The sequence below is a fragment of the Xyrauchen texanus genome, chromosome 3, assembly GCF_025860055.1.
Source record: "Xyrauchen texanus isolate HMW12.3.18 chromosome 3, RBS_HiC_50CHRs, whole genome shotgun sequence".
Lineage (NCBI taxonomy): Eukaryota > Metazoa > Chordata > Actinopteri > Cypriniformes > Catostomidae > Xyrauchen > Xyrauchen texanus.
In genome coordinates, this window is record NC_068278.1 from 31,682,280 (window position 1) to 31,700,879 (window position 18,600).

The 18,600-nt window shown below is 40.9% G+C and overlaps 2 protein-coding genes across 10 annotated transcripts in view; both read left to right on the forward strand.

Moving 5' to 3' along the window:
- The first annotated feature begins 4,586 nt into the window (after positions 1-4,586).
- LOC127631334 (rho-related GTP-binding protein RhoG-like) lies at positions 4,587-7,263 on the forward strand. 2 transcript variants are annotated; one of them, XM_052109438.1, is made up of 2 exons: positions 4,587-4,628; positions 5,203-7,263. In XM_052109438.1, the coding sequence occupies exons 1-2, from the start codon at positions 4,595-4,597 to the stop codon at positions 5,799-5,801; spliced, it is 633 nt and encodes a 210-aa protein (XP_051965398.1). In that variant the 5' UTR covers positions 4,587-4,594; the 3' UTR covers positions 5,802-7,263. The 2 variants fall into 2 exon arrangements, with proteins under 2 accessions (XP_051965398.1, XP_051965406.1); XM_052109446.1 differs by lacking the exon at positions 4,587-4,628 and adding an exon at positions 4,636-4,927.
- Positions 7,264-8,172: 909 nt separating this feature from the next.
- The window catches only part of taf1 (TAF1 RNA polymerase II, TATA box binding protein (TBP)-associated factor), a 35,550-nt gene continuing 25,122 nt past the window's right edge, over positions 8,173-18,600 (forward strand). For 7 of the 8 annotated variants that reach the window (XM_052109270.1, XM_052109294.1, XM_052109288.1 and 4 more), the window contains exons 1-7: positions 8,173-8,226; positions 16,003-16,117; positions 17,148-17,271; positions 17,436-17,552; positions 17,643-17,768; positions 17,968-18,212; positions 18,319-18,540. In XM_052109270.1, coding sequence (XP_051965230.1) covers positions 16,004-16,117; positions 17,148-17,271; positions 17,436-17,552; positions 17,643-17,768; positions 17,968-18,212; positions 18,319-18,540 — 948 coding nt within the window. In that variant the 5' untranslated portion in view covers positions 8,173-8,226; position 16,003. Of the gene's footprint in view, positions 8,227-8,348; positions 8,455-16,002; positions 16,118-17,147; positions 17,272-17,435; positions 17,553-17,642; positions 17,769-17,967; positions 18,213-18,318; positions 18,541-18,600 lie in introns of all 8 variants that reach the window. The other variant, XM_052109280.1, reaches the window with a different exon arrangement.

Below are 18,600 nucleotides of genomic sequence, written 5' to 3' on the forward strand. Positions count from 1 at the left end.
CCTCCACCTTTGAGATGCTTCAAGTGCCAACGGATGGGACATACTGCAAATTCTTGTAAAGGGAGAATGCGGTGTGTAAAGTGTGGGGGAACATGAATATGGCAAGTGTGAGGAGGGCATAGTGATTAAATGCTGTAACTGTGGCGGTGGACATAGCGCAGCATACGCAGGATGTCCTGTACAACAAGAAGCCCGCGAAGTTCAAAAAATAAAAACTGTGCAAAATTTAACATATGCAGAAGCTATGCGTAAGGTAACAGACAAAAGTAAAGCTGAACCGAAGGTAAATAATGTGCCAGGAAAAAGGATGGAATCCTATTCTCAGAGAGAAGTGAATCACGAGAGGAATGAGCCAGATCTGCATATCACAGTAAACAAAATTGACTTTGTGGCATTCATTTGTGCGGTGGTGAATGGCACTTCACAAGTGGAAAAGCGATCTGATAAATTAAGGATTATCGTAGGATGTGCTAATAAATTTCTCAAGTTAACAGGAGTTTCAGCAGAGGAGGTGCATGGGATTTTGAAAGCGGAGGAAGGAACTGCTGCCATGGGTATGACTCAGAGTAATAATCCTTAGCTGGACGATGTCTTTCCTACTACTACATTGGAATGCTAGGAGTTTAATAGCAAATGGTCAAGAATTTAAAAAACATATATCAGAAATGGAAAAGACACCAGACATCATGTGCATTCAAGAGACATGGTTAAACAATTCTTTGGACTTTAAGATCAACGGATATGTAGTAGAGAGGAAAGACAGAGTAACTGGAAGAGGGGCGGTGTGCAACATTTATTAAAGAAAATATAATATATAAGAGAATAAACACAAGTAATAATGTAGAATGTGTAAGTATAGAAGTAACGGGGAGATATGAAGGAATTAGAATTTCAAACTTTTATAACCCATGCAAAGAAATAAATAATAGTATTCTAGAAGATGTGATGGGTGAGTCAAAGGGTAAAGTCATTATATGTGGGGATTTTAATGCACATAATGGTCTATGGGGTAGTAAGAGTACAGACAATAATGGGTTAGTTGTAGAAGAATTTATAGAAGAACACTCATTAGTATGTTTGAATGATGGGAAATCAACAAGAATGGATATCGTTAAAGGCGGCTTGTCATGTTTGGATCTCACAGTAACATCAGCTGCATTAGCAGGTAAGTGCACTTGGAGCGTACAAGAGGATAATTTGGGCAGTGATCACTGGCCTATAGTCTGTGAGATTCAGAGTGCAGTACAAAAGCAAAGTTTTAACCAGTGTGCAAGGTGGGGATTTAAACAGGCAAAATGGGAGGAGTTTTGTGTGTTGTGTGAAGAAAATTTCAAAAATATGAAGATGGAAGGGAGTATTGAGGAGAGATATTAAAAAGTAGTAAGTGAAATTATTTTAGCAGCTGAACCTATCTATTCCATTAATAAGAGGCAATGGAAAAAGAAAGAAAAATGTTCCATGGTGGTCTGAAGAATGCACCGTGGCAATTAAAGAAAGGAATAAGGCATTCGGGTTTTAAAAGGTTAATAACTCAAGATACAGTAATAGATTATCAGAAAAAAAGGGCAGCTGTAAGAAGGGTAATTAAAAGCGCAAAGAGGAAAGCATGGCAGGAGTTCTGTAACACAATTGGGAGAGAGACTGGAATGCATGTGGTATGGAGAATGATAAGGAAAATGAATGGTATTAATACTCACAAACAAGTTCCTGTAATTGAGGAAGATGGAAAGGTGGCCAGAACGGATAAAGAAAAGATAGAAATATTGGCCAAAACATTTGCTAAAGTCCATAGTATTGAAAACTTGAGTGATGCGTTTTTAAAAAGAAGACAAGAGTTAAATAAAATGTATGAGAATGTTTGTAAGAAAAAATAAGAAATTGATAGTAACATGGATGATGATTTTAATCTCTTTGAGCTAAAAATTGCTATTAGTAATTCAAAGGATACAACACCAGGGAGAGACATGATAAGCTATAGTATGTTAAAAAACTTACCGGATGTAGCCATTAAAGTAATACTGGATGTATATAACCAGATATGGAGTGAAGGCACCTTACCCAAAGAGTGGAAAAATGCAATAGTGATACCAGTAGCAAAACCAGGTAAAGATGCAACAAAATCTAGTAGTTATAGGCCAATTGCTCTTACATCTACATTATGTAAGGTGATGGAAAAAATGATAGTAAGAAGATTAAATTATTTTTGGAGAAAAATGAGATTTTGTCATCAGCCCAAAGTGGGTTTAGGAGGAAAAGATCTACAATGGATGCTTTGTTATTATTCGAAAGTGAGGTTAAAAAGCTTTAACAATGAAAGAATTTCTTGTTGCTGTTTTCTTCGATATTGAAAAGGCATATGACACTTTATGGAGGGAGGGACTATTAATTAAGCTAGATAAAATCGGAGTAGGGGAGAATGTACAACTGGATATTGGATTTCTTGTTTAAACGTACATTTCAGGTTAGGATAGGGGAAGAAATCTCAACAATGCATGATATTCTAAATGGGACTCCTCAAGGAAGTGTAATCAGTCCAATTTTATTTAACATAATGATTAATGATATTTATGAAAGAGTTAAACCAAGTATAGGGAAGGCACTGTATGCAGATGATGGTGCTGTGTGGAAAAGAGGTAGGAACTTAGGGAATGTAGTCAAAGGAATACAAGAATCAATAAACGAAGTTGAAAGGTGGTCAGTGGAATGGGGTCTAAAATTTTCAGTATTAAAGACCCAATATATGGTTTTTACTAAGAAAAGAAAAATGGAACAATTGACTTTGGAATTATATGGTCAATTATTAGAAAGAGTGACAGAATTTAAATACCTTGGACTAATATTTGATGGAAAATTAGCATGGAATAGACATATTAAGAAAATTGAGAACAAGTGCAAAAGAGTAATAAATTGCATGACTTCAATAGCCAAATATGAGTGGGGAGCAAGGAAAAGCGCACTACTACATGTATATCAAGCCTTAATACGGTCTAGTTTAGATTATGGGTGTGCAGTGTATGGTGGTGCAGCAAAATCAGAGCTAAAGAAGTTGGACAACGTACAGGCTAGGGCACTTAGAATCTGTTGTGGAGCAATAAGATCAACCCCTCTAGATGCCATCAGGGTTGAAATGGGGGAGATGCCACTAGATTTAAGAAGGGAAAAGCTTACAATGATGTACTGGGTTAATTTGCAGGGTTGTAATAAGAGTCATTGTACATGAGCAATTTTAAATGACTGTTGGGAATATAAGAAGAATAATGGGAATAGTTTTGGATGGAAGTATAAAAAATGGGTTAAGAAATGTGGTCTGGAAAATGTAGTTATTTGTCCCAATATGCCATTAAAAGGGGTATCAGTGTGGAATATTCCTGAACCTAGTGTTGAAATGAGATTGCTGGAGGATCGGGAGAAAGCAGAAGGAAGATATACTAATAGTTATGAAATCAATGGTTTTATGAGAGAACATTTTTATTCTTGTATACAGATCTATACAGATGGATCTAAAGACCCAGTCGAACAAAAAGTTGGAGTAGGAGTATATATTTCAAAATTTGAGACAAAAATAAGTTTAAGGTTGAGTGATAAAATGTCTGTATATTCAGCAGAACTAACAGCTGTAATAGTAGGACTGCAGTGGTTAGAGCAGACTAAGCCAAATAGAATGGCGACTGTAATTTGCTCAGATTCTGCATCAGCACTTAAAAGTATATTGTCAACAAAAACTGACAGAGAAGACCTGATAGTAGAATTTTATACATTATTATATAGGCTGAACATAGAGGGTATAATTGTATACTTTTGTTGGGTGCCGGCACATATTGGGATAGTAGGAAATGAAATTGCGGATAAATTAGCAAAAGAAGCGTTAAGGAAAGACTTGGTAGATATTAAGATACCTTTAGGAAGAAATGAAGTTAGATCAATAATTAATAGAGAAATAATAAGATTATGGCAACAAAGATGGGAAAGTAGCAGTACAGGTAGGTGGTATTATAGTATTGTAAAATCAGTAGGGAAAAAAGAATCGTGCTATGGAAGACATAGAAAGGAAGAGGTAATGATTTCTAGACTAAGGATGGGTCATACAGGGTTAAAATCAACACTGGCATTAATGGGAAAGCATGGAAATGGTATGTGTGATGAATGTGGTATTATTGAATCAGTAGAACATGTGTTTTTTAACTGTAGTAAATATGAAGAACAGCGTAGTGGTCTTTTTAGTAATATAAAGAACAGGCCAGTGAGTATCATGGACCTATTGGGAAAGGGTTATAAGAGAGAGTGATAGACAGAGGTTTAAGGACGTGATAACATTTTTAGAGCTTACAGGTCTAGATCACAGGATCTAGAGCCTGAGGAAGAGCAAGCTCAGATCATCCTGGAGATTGAGGAGCTCAGTGTGGAAGCTGGAGGAGCTGAACACGCAGCGTCAGCTGAAGCTCGGGCTCTGATACTCTGGGATGGTAAAAGTTTTTTTTTTTTTAAATCAGATCCATTACTCATGTGCGCAAAGTATACAGTAGGTGGCGGTAATACTCCAAAGGAGTGAACGGCCATAAAACGAGAAGAAGAAGAAGAAGAAGAAGAAGAAGACATGGGCGTGTTCCTCAATGTCGTCTGCGTTACCCGTAAGTTGAAGAAAGAGCCAGTAAGAGATAAGGAGTGCGATTCACAGTGAAGATTTTGTTTTAATTACCTTCAGTTATGTTCTTTTAATATCTTTTTGAGCCTTTTCTCTCGCGATCAGTTTTTATACGACTTTTACGCGTAGTTATATTCCTCCTAGTGTTGATGTATATGTTTAATAACAGATTAATGTGAGTCTCATCCGCTGGTTGGTTAGCAGAGCGCCGTTGCCGCTGCGATGATGGAAACTTAAGCAGCTTAAAGCAAACACTCATTTAGCTCCTCCGGCCACCAAAACACAGTGAGTCGTACTAAAAAAAAAAAAAAAATTAAAATGCATAATGTTTATGTGGTGCTACCTTACTGCATCTCATAATGGCCGGTGTTTACTCGGCGGATCAGCTGCTAACTCACTAGCTGAACAGATTTATTACTTTGTTTTGGGTTTATGTGTATGCTTGCCTTTTACTTGGGGGCAAACGCAGTCTGTCTGGAGTGTTATCTAAAAAGACTGCAGATCAGATTGTTTAATATTCACTGGCTTATGATATCTCACCCTCTCTCTTTTTATCTCAGGGACCCCTGTGCCAGGCAGCAAAATGCAGACCATAAAGTGTGTTGTCGTTGGTGATGGTGCGGTGGGAAAGACTTGCCTGTTGATCTCCTACACCACTAATGCCTTCCCAGATGAGTACATTCCGACGGTGTTTGACAACTACAGCACACAGACCTGTGTGGACGGCCGTGCCGTCAGCCTTAACCTATGGGATACGGCCGGTCAGGAGGAGTATGACCGTCTGCGAACCCTCTCTTACCCGCAAACGCATGTGTTCATTATCTGTTTCTCAGTGGCTAGTCCTTCCTCTCATGCCAATGTCAGGCATAAATGGCACCCAGAAGTGTGCCACCACTGCCCGGGCGTCCCTGTACTGCTGGTGGGCACTAAGAGAGACCTGCGGGCAGACAAGGAGACCCTGGAAAGGCTGAAGGAGCAGGGGATGAGTCCAACCACCCCACAGCAGGGCAGCACGCTGGCTCGCAGCATTGGCGCGGTGCGATATCTGGAGTGCTCAGCTCTTCTGCAGGACGGAGTCAGAGAGGTCTTCAACGAGGCAGTTAGAGCTGTTCTCTACCCCAACGTCAAGAAGCATACCAAGAAATGTGTGCTGTTATAACTACCAGAGGTTGGGTGTGTGTGTGTGAGAGAGTTACTGAGTTTCAGTGAGGGTATGAATGGGAGTTAGATGCGATTGTCTTGTTGATTTGACAATGCGAGTGTGTGTGAGTCACTACCATTTTATGTTTGTATCTCTTCACTACAGATAGCAGTAGGTGCACAGACTGTTAATAAGTGTGTTTGAGACTGAGATTCTGTGCTTGTGTTAAACTTTAAACACATATCATCACCTAAGACATTAATACAGCACTACAGTGCTGTAATCTGAAGGCAGGCAGAGGATGAATTTGTCTGAAGGACTACGGGCATTGATGACTGCTGCATTCCCAAAATGCCTTAAAACCCCAGCACAAAAAGATAACAAAAAATAAGGAAACACTCAGAGGATATTTAATGCACCAAAGTGTCAATTTTGTCTAATGTGCCTGGATGTCTTCTTAAAACATATGAATTTGCTGTCTTCCCCTGTGCACATCTGTACTCTGTTCAACAGTGTATACTTCTCCCCTACACCTAACGGCAAAACATAAGACCTTGCAATCCTACTAATATGTGTGGTATCTTAGCACAAGACCTATAGTTTTGACCCACCTATAGGAACTATGCCATCCTGTTTTCCCTACATTATGACCTGTAAATGATCACCATTGGGTTGATTGCCTTTCAAGTCAGGACATGTTGTGGAATACCAGCGTGCCTTCAGAGGCTCAGCCCGAGCTTGGCTCCTCCTCTGACATCTCATAAATGCATCCTCTCTGCTCATTTCACCTAGGGTGATACTTTGGGTGCCAGCTGACATTTATTGCTGGAAAGTGCTGCTGAAAGTTTACAGTGGGCTATGTTAGTTTATAGAGAGCTGTTGTAGCTCACCTGCCTCCTATTAGAGCTGTTAATGAAGGGATAAAGTGCTGTTGTATAAAACTCTTGAGAAAGTAATGAAGATCTTTCCATATTTGGCTCGCTCTGCCTGAATCCTCCGTTTACAAACCCGTTATTGAAACTGAAGTGCCACTACTATTTGAATTATTTGTATTTTACACAACTTAAATGTTGATCCACTCCAATGAAGTGCCATGCTATGAACTGTCCAGGAAGGAGATAAGCTTTCTTTCCAAAATATTTGGACTGTGATTAATATTCACAAACACTAAAAGTGCAGGTTTAGGCTTCATTTAGGTCCACATGTACATTTTATATATTGAATGTCTACTTTTTTTTTTTTTTTTAGCCAAAGGCTGTTTTATCATATTTTTTGTTTTTAGGACACTAATGAAACACCAAAAATTGGCCCAATTTTGTTGTATTAAAACAGTTTTTACTTTTAAAATTTTTAATTATTTTAAGATTATACCTCCACTTGCATGACAAAATAAACCAGTTGTAAAGTAAACCAGACTGCCTGGCTCCTGTTCATCTTTTCAATGTATATTACTTTGCATGAATATTGTAAGTAGATAGAGAAGGAGGGAATGAGTGAGAACAAGTGTGAGAAATAAAGAACAACTGTATCACTCTTACATTCTTCACAATGCTTTACAGATATCAGAACTGTCAGCTGTGTGTATGTGTGATTGTATCGAGGCATTGACATGTTAGACTTCGAATAATGATCTAATGCCTGAATGCTTTACATTTGTTTCATGTCAAGTCAAGTGGCTTTTATTGTCATTTAAACCATATACAGCTATTACAGTACACAGCGAAACAAAACAACACTCCTCCAGGACCATGGTGCTACATAAAAACAACAAAACAAACACAGAACTACATGAGACTACACAGAACTAAAAGACCTACACATTTCTACATAAAGTGTATGTGCATACAGAACAAGATGGTACAATAATTGCTGAAACAGGACAATAGGCATAGTAAGAGACAGTGCAGCACCGACCAGTACACAGTTCTAGTGTGAAAGTGTCAGACGAAACAGGTAGTGCAAAAATATATTGCAACATAATAGAAAATGCAGTGAATGTAAACATAACATACTATGACATAGTATTCAGCAGATAAGCTTATACTAAACGTACTATGGTATTACCATAAAATAGAACATGGAATAACCACCATAGTAATTCTATGGTGCACCACATGAATTTGGTAAAAAACAGTACCATACCATGGTATTATCATGGAACACAATCAATGAACATTACAGAACAGTTTGTAAGGGAAGACTATTATTTAATGTGTGTTTTAGGGACTCCTGGTTTAGCTTCGTTTAATTGTAATTCAATTAATGAAACAAATGATACCCCTTCAGCATATTACCCGAACAGAGAAATCTGCTGTAGAAAATAGTTAGTCCATCAAGAAGGGGAGAGACTGACAGTTACAGTATTATACCTGAGGGGGGAGACAAACCAGCCAGCTCAGTTCCGGATACAAACAAACACACACTGCTGCAACCGTCCGCACAGGTAGGAATGTTTCACTTATTTTGAGCTAGCTATCATACTAACTTAAGTACGAGACTTATGTGTATTACACTCTTGAATGCGAACGTTATTGGTGAGTCTGCGCTCTTATGTCCACTCGCTAGTTTCTAACCAGTCATCGGCACAGGGTAGGGAACGACTCCTCCGGCCAGACTTTTACTCGAGCCCGAGGACCGAGAGGCCTACAGGATAATACCAACAGACGAACGTGTACGTGCATTCAAAGATTATTATGCTGAATTCATAACAGTGTTTAAAATTGAACATAAGAGTAAAGGCAAAAGTGCAGAGACAGTAGTAAGAAGGTATGTGTGTGTGAGAAGAGGAACGGTGTAATACACATGTCTTCCCCACTGTATGCAGAAAGTGAACTGTTCTCCATCAGTAAAGAGGCATACAATACAATTTTTTTTAAAGATTAGATTAAACTTTATTGTCATTGTGCAAAATACAAGTACAGTGAAAATGAAATGCAGTTAGCATCTAACCAGAAGTGCAAAATAAATAAAATATGTGAGTATATACAATAAGGGTTTTTTTGAGTGCAAAGTTATGATGTAGTGAAGCAGAGACCAGCTCAATGCAAATGTCTATGAATACAGTACGACACACATTGCAAAAGGCGTGGGCATTGTTGATATGGCTTCGAAATATTAAATTAAATTCTTCCGCCCAGTATATTTCGTTTTTTTCGCCGGAGCACTACCTGAGTAATACTCCGCCTATCTACCAGTGATGCTTCATTAAGTTTCCCGCGTCTACTACCTGCGCAGATATCAACAGCGCAACTGGATTGTAGGTTGCCAGGTTGAGGTCACGATTGGGTTGAAATGTGTATGATGTGTCGATTGTGTGAGTAGGATGCGTTTCATATAATATCTGGAAACTGGACAACCTTGGAAAAATATATTGATGTGATATAACGAGGTCTGGGCCATACAAATTACGGGAGTTTTCCGGGAGAAATAACAAAACAGGAGGGGTGGGAGATGGCTGTGAAATACGGGAGACTCCCGGGAAATATGGGAGTGTTGACAGGTATGGAGTGGCTGGCGGTTAGGTCGCTAGTGGTGTGTATGGAGTCTAAACCGCACTGTTTCTTTACTGGTAGTATTAAAACATTAGGTTCACGTTAGCTCTACCATCTTCTCTCGTATTGGCTGTCGCTCCCGAAAGTCGCTCTTTATTTGCATAAAGTTAAACATTTCTCAACTTTGTCACGTCGCTAGATACGCCCATATCCGGTCGCCGTCGCTCGTGTTGCCGGAAGTCGCTAGCTCTCATTGAAAATGAATGAGATGAGGTCGTTTTGTCGCTGCGTGTCACTGGGAGTGTGAAAGCAGCTTTAACGACCTGGCGATTTCCGAAGCAATCACAGGAATGTTTACGCTATTTATAATTTTAAACAATAAAGCCAGAGGAGGACATTGTTTTCATTCTTTGCAGCTTGCGATTTAGGAAAAAAAAAACTTGCATGGCCAGGGGCTGCATTACCTGAAAACTCTTGAAAGTCTTGACCATGAAAACACACTTTAAAGCCGCACGTAGCAAAGTTGAAAAAAAAAATCTTGTTTTTGCACTGCGGTTGATTGACAGGTATAACTTTCATCCTTGGCATTTCTGTAGAAGTGATGTGGTCATGAATAATATTGGAAAAACACAGTTTTAACACAGCCATTTTCTCCAAATGTGTAAAAGCATCATGAACACTCAGTTTTCACTGATCGTGTCATCTTCTCTTTTAATTGATTATCGTCCAGTTGCCCTCACACCAACAAAAATGAAATGCTTTGAAAAGCTAGTCCTCTCTCACATCATAGCCATCATCCCTGCCACCCAGGACTCACACCAGTTCGCTTACAGAGCAAACAGATCTATCTCACTGGTTCTTCACACTGCCCTGTCTCACCTGGAAAGACAGGGCACATACCTGAGAATGTTATTTTTTGACTGTAGCTTCTCCTTCAATACTGTTATACCTGATATGCTCACCTCCAAACTTCATCAACTAGGCATCAGCTCATCACTATGCAATTGGATTCTGAATTTCCTGCGTCCTCAAGTGGTGAAACTGGGCCCCCACCTGTCCTCCACTATAAATCTGAGCACTGGAACACCACAGGGATGTGTATTGAGTCCCATCCTCAATTCCCTGTTTACACACGATTGTGTTTCTGCATTCTCCACTAATACATTAAGTGTGCCAATGATACAACAGTGATTGGTCTGATCTCCAACAATGATGAATCAGCCTACAGAGCGGAAGTGCAGATCCTGTTGAGCTGGTGCTTTGAGAAAAACCTGTCGCTTAATACAGCAAAGTCCAAGGAGCTAATTATTAACTTTGGAAGGTCAAAGAACGTTGAATACTCTCCAGTCTTCATCAACGGAGACAGTGGAGCGAGTGTTAGGTTTCTGGGCACACATCTCAGAGGAACTTACATGGTCCACAAACACCACTGCACTGGTCAAGAAAGCACAGCAATTTTTTTCCTGAGGACGCTGAAGAAAGCTGGTCTGCCCCAACAGATGCTGGTGACTTTCTACCGCTGCAGCACAGAGAGCATCCTAACATACAGCGTCTCGATGTGGTATCTCAGCTGCAAAGTAGCTGATAGGAAAGTGCTCCAGTGGGTCATCTTCAGCACGCAGAAGATCATTGGGATTCAGCTGCCAGCCATAGAGGACCTCTTCAGATCACGCTGCCTTAGCAAAGCTATCAGCATCTGAAAGGACTACCCACATCCATGTCATCACTTGTTTGAACTCCTTCCATCTGGCAGGGACTATAAGGCCCTTTATGCCCGCATCTCCAGACTGAAAAATAGCTTCTTCCCCAGAGCTAAGTATCTGCCCCGAACTAAGTATCCCCTCAAAATGTACTGTTGGTCTACAGAACTGTCTGGTACAAATTTACTTAATATATTATATACACGCATACTCCACACAATGACACTGATAAGTCATATGGTACACAGGGATCAACTCTCATTCATTCTGTCTGGAAATGATGAGCAATTGCCACAGCTGAGCTGTCTGCATTGTTTTTATATTACTGCTGGTCACTGTCTATATTGTTATATGCTGTCAATACTGTTCATATCGTGTATACTCTGTTACCTATTGTTAATTTGTTACTCTTCCACACTGTATTGATTCTGTTGCTGCACTTCACATTTGGGTTGTTGCAATATTTACCACTGCTGGACTTTGTTTGTGCTGTTTGTTATTTTATTACTACTTATAGTTTTTATCTTATTGTTTTATTTTAACTTAATTATTGTTTTATGGCATCGAGTAAGGAAGTTGTAAACCTAATTTCATTGTACTTGTGCAATTGTAATTGTACTTGCACAACAACAATAAAGATATATTCTTTTCTGATTAGTCAACTTCAGGTAGATTGCCAAATCGGCTCGTTCAACCACACAATTCACGAATTCAAGACCGTTTAAAAAAAAAAAATTGTGAGGTCTTAAGCTGCTCGATAGGGGGTTTGCAAATTATTGTTTGATCCACAATTGCCACAAGTCAAGTCAAGTCAAGTGGTTTTTATTGTCGTTTCAACCATATACAGTTAGTACAGTACACAGCAAAACGAGACAACGTTCCTCCAGGACCATGGTGCTACATAAAAACAACAAAGGACCAACATAGGACCACATGAGACTACACAACGAAATAAAATACCTATATAAAGTGCACGTGCAAACATGTGCAAAAAGTACAGGACAGTACAACAAATTACTGACAATGAACAGGACAATAGACAGTGCAGCGCCGACCAGTACTCAGTGCAAAAAGATGACAGTTTCTAAAAATGTAAACATAACATACTATGAGATAATGTTCTATGCACATAGCAGTTATTGAGGTAGCAGACAGTTATAAAGTGACAGTTATTAAAGTGCAACTCAAGACACGTGTGTGTCAAACCAGTCTCTGAGTATTGAGAAGTCTGATGGCTTGGGGGGAAGAAGCTGTTACACAGTCTGGCCGTGAGGGCCCGAATGCTTCGGTACCTCTTGCCAGACGGGAGGAGGGTAAAGAGTTTGTGTGAGGGGTGTGTGGGGTTGTCCACAATGCTGATTGCCTTGCGGATACAGTGTTTTTTGTAAATGTCTTTGATGGAGGGAAGAGAGACCCCAATGATCTTCTCAGCTGTCCTCACTATCCTCTGCAGGGCTTTGCGGTCCGAAACGGTGCAAGTCCCAAACCAGGCAGTGATGCAGCTGCTCGGGATGCTCTCAATAGTCCCTCTATAGAATGTAGTGAGGATGGGGGTTGGGAGATGTGCTTTCCTCAGCCTTCGAAGAAAGTAGAGACGCTGCTGGGCTTTCTTGGTAATAGAGCTGGTGTTGAGGGACCAGGTGAGGTTCTCCGCCAGGTGAACACCAAGGAATTTGGTGCTCTTGACGATCTCCACAGAGGAGCCGTCGATGTTCAGCGGAGTGTGTTCACCTTGTGCTCTCCTAAAGTCAACAACCATCTCTTTTGTTTTGTCGACATTCAGGGACAGGTTGTTGGCTCTACACCAGTTCGTCAGCCGCTGCACCTCCTCTCTGTATGCTGACTCGTTGTTCTTGCTGATGAGACCCACCACGGTCGTGTCATCGGCGAACTTGATGATGTGATTCGAGCTGTGCATTGCTGCACAGTCGTGAGTCAGCAGAGTGAACAGCAGTGGACTGAGCACACAGCCCTGGGGGCCCCAGTGCTCAGTGTGGTGGTGGTGGAGATGCTGTTCCCGATCCGGACTGACTGAGATCTCCCAGTCAGGAAGTCCAGGATCCAGTTGCAGAGGGAGGTGTCCAGGCCCAGCAGGTTCAGCTTTCCAATCAGGTGCTGGGGAATGATTGTGTTGAATGCTGAGCTGAAATCTATGAACAGCATTCGAACGTATGAGTCCTTATTGTCTAGGTGGGTGAGGGCCAGATGGAGGTTGTGGTGATGGCATCGTCCGTTGAACGGTTTGAACGATACGCAAACTGCAGTGGGTCTAGTGAGGGGGGCAGCTGGGTCTTAATCTGCCTCATGACGAGCCTCTCGAAGCACTTCATGATGATGGGTGTAAGTGCGACGGGACGGTAGTCGTTGAGGCAGGACACTGAAGACTTCTTTGGCATGGGGATGATGGTGGTGGCCTTGAAGCACGTTGGAACAACGTGTGTAATATTCACTCATATGGGAGGGATAGAGATAAGTGGATGAATTTTAATCCATCGACATGTTGAAGTTCCTCGCAACTCCATGGCATTTGATTTTTCCATATTTTTTTTTTTTATCATATTCAGGCATGTTGTGTATTTTATTTATGAACTGATTGGAACGCTAAACACTGTTAAAGTGTGACGAAACGGAGCTAGTCAGCAGAAGCGCGGACAAACCGTTCCGTCATGAGCCCATGCTCATCATGAGTCACACATCAGGTTCAGCAGCTCTGCAACAGAGGGTCGCGTGAGTAAATGCGTCTGCTCTGCGTTGGTCGCGCTGTGCGGTTGAGCAGATGACAGCCTACAGTTTATTTTATTTTTAGTGGTGTTTTGTTTTCAGAACATAAGCATACTTGCCTGATGTAAATAAATACAGCTGACATTATCAAACTGGTATACACAGTTCTTAATGTACCACACACAAGACGGTGACTCAAAACAACATAATTAAGGTTCACTCAGTCATTTCAATCTGTCTGTCTTTTTCTTTTTAGTAAGGAGTGGTATGGAACAGTGATAAAGAAGGAAAATTAAAAATGTCACTTCATGTCAGAAAAGATGCAGACCCTTGCTGTACCTTTTTTAATAATTATTTCAATAGCTTTGCAATATAAACCTCATACAGTGCATCCGGAAATTATTCGCAGGGCTTCACTTTTTCCACATTTTGTTATGTTACAGCCTTATTCCAAAATGTATTAAATTCATTAATTTCCTCAATTCTACAAACAATACCACATAATGACAATGTGAAAGAAGTTTGTTTGAAATCTTTTCAAATGTATTAAAAATCAAAAACAAAAAAATCACATGTACATAAGTATTCACAGCCTTTGCCATGACACTCAAAATTGAGCTCTGGTGCATCCTGTTTCCTCTAATCATCCTTGAGATGTTTCTACAACTTGAATTGGAGTCCACCTGTGGTAAATTCAGTTGATTGGACATGATTTGGAAAGGCACACACCTGTCTATATAAGGTCCCACAGTTATTGTAATTGTGCATGTCAGAGCATAAACCAAGCCTTGAAGTCCAAGGAATTGTCTGTAGACCTCCGAGACAGGATTGTATCGAGGCACAGATCTAGGGAAGGGTACAGAAAAAGTTCGGCAGCATTGAAGGTCCCGATGAGCACAGTGGCCTCTATCCACCGTAAATTAAAGTTTGGAACCACCAGGACTCTTCCTAGAGCTGGCTGCCCAGCCAAACTGAGCGATCGGGGGAGAAGGGCCTTGGTCAGGGAGGTGACCAAGAACCCGATGGTCACTCTGACAGAGCTCCAGCAATTCTCTGTGGAGAGAGGAGAACCTTCCAGAAGAACAACCATCTCTGCAGCACTCCACCAATCAGGCCTGTATGGTACAGTGGCCAGAAGGAAGCCACTCCTCAGTAAAATGCACCTGAAGGACTCTCAGACCATGAGAAACAAGAGATTGAACTCTTTGGCTTGAATGTTAAGCTTCATGTCTGGAGGAAACCAGGCACCGCTCATCACCTGGCCAATACCATCCATACAGTGAAGCATGGTGGTTGCAGCATCATGCTGTGGGGATGTTTTTCAGTGGCAGGAACTGGGAGACTAGTCAGGAATGAGGTAAAGATGAATGCAGCAATGTAGAGAGACTTCCTTGATGAAAACCTGCTCCAGAGCACTTTGGACCTCAGACTGGGGTGAAGGTTCTTCTTCCAACAGGACAACGACCCTAAGCACACTGCCAAGATAACAAAGGTGTGACTACAGGACAACTCTGTGAATGTCCTTGAGTGTCCCAGGGGGAGCCCAGACTTGAACTCGATTGAACATCTCTGGAGAGATCTGAAAATGGCTGTCCACCGACGATCCCCATCCAACCTGATGGAGCTTGAGAGGTCCTGCAAAGAAGAATGGGAGAAACTGCACAAAAATAGGTGTGCCAAGCTTGTAGCATCATACACAAAAAGACTTGAGGCTGTAATTGGTGCCACAGGTGCTTCAACAAAGTATTGAGCAAAGGCTGTGAATACTTATGTACATGTGATTTTATTTGTAATAAATTTGCAAAGATTTCAAATAAACTTCTTTCACGTTGTCATTATGGGGTTTTCTTTGTAGTATTTTGAGGAAAATAATGAATTTAATCCATTTTGAAATAAGGCTGTGACATAACAAAATGTGGAAAAATTGAAGCGCTGTGAATACTTTCCCGATGCACTGTATGTAAATACAATGTTTTTATAGGCATAAAACGCAACACTCAATGTAATACAATATGTAACAAAGGTCCTGGCTCTCTCTCTACCCATAAAGGGGTCCTTGGTCCAAAAATAGTTAAAGACCCTTGGTGTAGAGGTTAAAGATCTTGGCTGGAAATGGAAAGGCTGGAGGTTTGAGTCCCAAGTATACAATTAATTTAATAAGGGTACTGTAAGTTGCTGGGGGTGCAAAAATGACTCCTTAATTGCAAATCTGACAAGTGGCACAGTGATCCACAAACGAGCGTTGATTCATGTATTCACGATTGGAGGGTTAATGAATACTGATATATTTTCTTTATGGGTGTTTAGAATGTCAGACTCTGACAGTGACGAGGACCAGGACCATCCCTTCCACTTGACAGGGTTTCTGTTTGGCAACATCAATGAGAATGGTCAGCTGGAGGATGACAGCGTGCTGGATACGGTAAGAGGGTGGATGGTTCACCAGACCCCCAATCAGACATATTTCTTAAAGTTATAGTTCACCCAATAATATTCATAATATTCTTACCATCATGCTATCCCAGATGTGTATGACTTTCTTTATTCTGCAGAACACAAACTAAGATTTTAAGACGAATGTATCATCTCTGTAGGTCCATACAATGCAGGTAAACAGTGGCTAGACCTTTTGAAGCTCCAAAAATCACATAAAGGCAGCATAAAAGTAATCCACATGACTTCAGTGGTTAAATGCATATCTTCAGAAGTGATATGATGGTGTGGGTGAGAAACAGATCAATATTTAAGTAATTTATTTTACTATAAATCTTTATAGATTTATGGTTAAAAAGGACAAAATCTGTGTCTGTTTCTCACCCACACCTACAGTATCATATCACTTTCGAAGATATGGATTTAAACACTGGACTCTTATGGATGACTTTTATGCTGCCTTTGTGCTTTTTGGAGCTTCAAAAAGTTGGTACCCATTAACTTGCATTGTATGGACCAATAGAGCTGAAATATTCTTCTAAAAATCTTTGTGTTCTGCAGAAGAAAGAAAATCATACACATCAGGGATGGCATGAGGGTGAAATAATGAGAGAATTTTCATTTTTGGGTGAACTATCCTTTTAGGAGCATTCACATAGGGTGTGTTTTTGTGTTCACAAAAATGCACATAATAACAGGAACGTTGCTCAGTGTAGGGGGAAAACTGTCTTGAATTTTTTGCTGAGGAGGTTGAATGTGTTAAACAAGTTTTGCTAGGATGGCTGTAGTGACAGATGTTGATTTTAGAGATGCAACTTCTTCAGAGTTTATCTTGTTGGCAGCCTAACAGGATGCTAAAGCACAACACGCTGTCAGCATACTTAAATCCTTACATATCATAATTCATCCCCTTAAATCTATTTGGTTGTTGGACGACTAGTTGACCATACTGCCCATCCCTATTTTTCATCTCTCTCTCTCTCTCTCTCTCTCTCTCTCTCACTCTCTCTCTCTTTAAGGAGTCAAAGAAGCACCTGGCTGGTCTGGGCTCTCTGGGTTTGGGTTCACTCATTACAGAGATCACAGCCAGTGAGGAAGAAACGGCTGACAATGAGCCAGACCAGAGCAACATTGATTCAGAAGGTCTGTCTGTGTTTCTTTCTCTATAAAGAAGAATCACATGTTCATGAGTCATTTTAGGAAAATGATTCCTCACCCCATGATCAAGCCATGAATCCTGAAAAATGACCAAGGGCTCTGATTTGGAAAGTTCTAATAAAACATCTAATATTTGTGTGTGGATGTAGGATGGGTAAGGAGCACTGAAGATGCAGTTGATTATTCTGATATCAGTGAAGTTGCAGAGGATGAAACTCGTAAATACAGACAGGCCATGGGCAGCCTGCAGCCAGCACGGAGAGCAGGTAACGCACAGATACACAGCCACAAATGGTGAGGAAAATGCTGATGTACAAACACAGCTTGATTACTGATGTGTGTGTTTTGGTGTGCAGATGAAGGGGATGATGACTATGATGCTGATTGTGAGGACGTTGATTCCAAACTCATGCCTCCGCCCCCTCCCCCTAGTCTGCCAATCCCTGCAAAGAAAGAGGACACACCCACTCAGACCAGCAGTGGTAAAATAGACCATGCAGTTGATTCATTGAGAATGAATCAGTCTGTTAATAATCAAAAAATGTTATTATCATATAGAGGGCTTTTGTATGTGGGAGGCTGTGGGCTGATTTTATATTATATACTTACCTTTTTATTTTTGCTTGTTCCATTTTCTTTCTCGTTATTTCCCTTTTTTCTCCATTTTCTCTCTCTCTCTAGTGAGTGATGAGGGTGATGGCATCATCCTGCCTTCCATTATCGCTCCATCATCTGTGGGAGATAAGGTTGACTTCAGTAGTTCATCAGACAGTGAGAGTGAGAGTGATAGACCGTCTCAGGGTTCAGGGACAGGAGGACAGAGACAGATGTGCCTCACCCTCCCTCTTGCGGGCATTATGCAAAAAGATGCGGCTAAAGCTCTGCCAGGAGTCACAGAACTTTTTCCTGAGTTCAGACCTGGAAAGGTGATGAGACACGCTTCTGCTTATATCTCTCAGAAATAACATGGACCCATTTGCACTACAGTGTTAGTGAGGCTCATGATGAGATTTCATGTTTATGATCAACCAGGTGTTGCGGTTCTTGCGGTTGTTTGGTCCTGGTAAGAACATGCCTTCTGTTTGGCGAAGCGCTCGCAGGAAACGGAAACGAAAGCAGAGAGAGCCACTGGCAGACATGGCCCCAGGCGACAATGATTCGGATCCACCTGAGGGAGAAGCTAAGAAAAAATCAGGGTGGGACTATGAACATGCACCTCCACCACCACCAGAGCAGTGTCTGTCTGATGATGAGGTAATCCAGACCATACTCGGGCATAGCAAAACATGAAACGATGAACATGAAATGAAATGA

What these genes read in the sequence shown, in the direction of transcription:
- LOC127631334 (XM_052109438.1), top strand. Translation starts at nt 4,595, where the DNA reads ATGGGCGTGTTCCTCAATGTCGTCTGCGTTACCC. An exon ending in CAATGTCGTCTGCGTTACCC is followed by an intron (nt 4,629 to 5,202) that starts GTAAGTTGAAGA and finishes TTTTTATCTCAG; the next exon opens with GGACCCCTGTGCCAGGCAGC.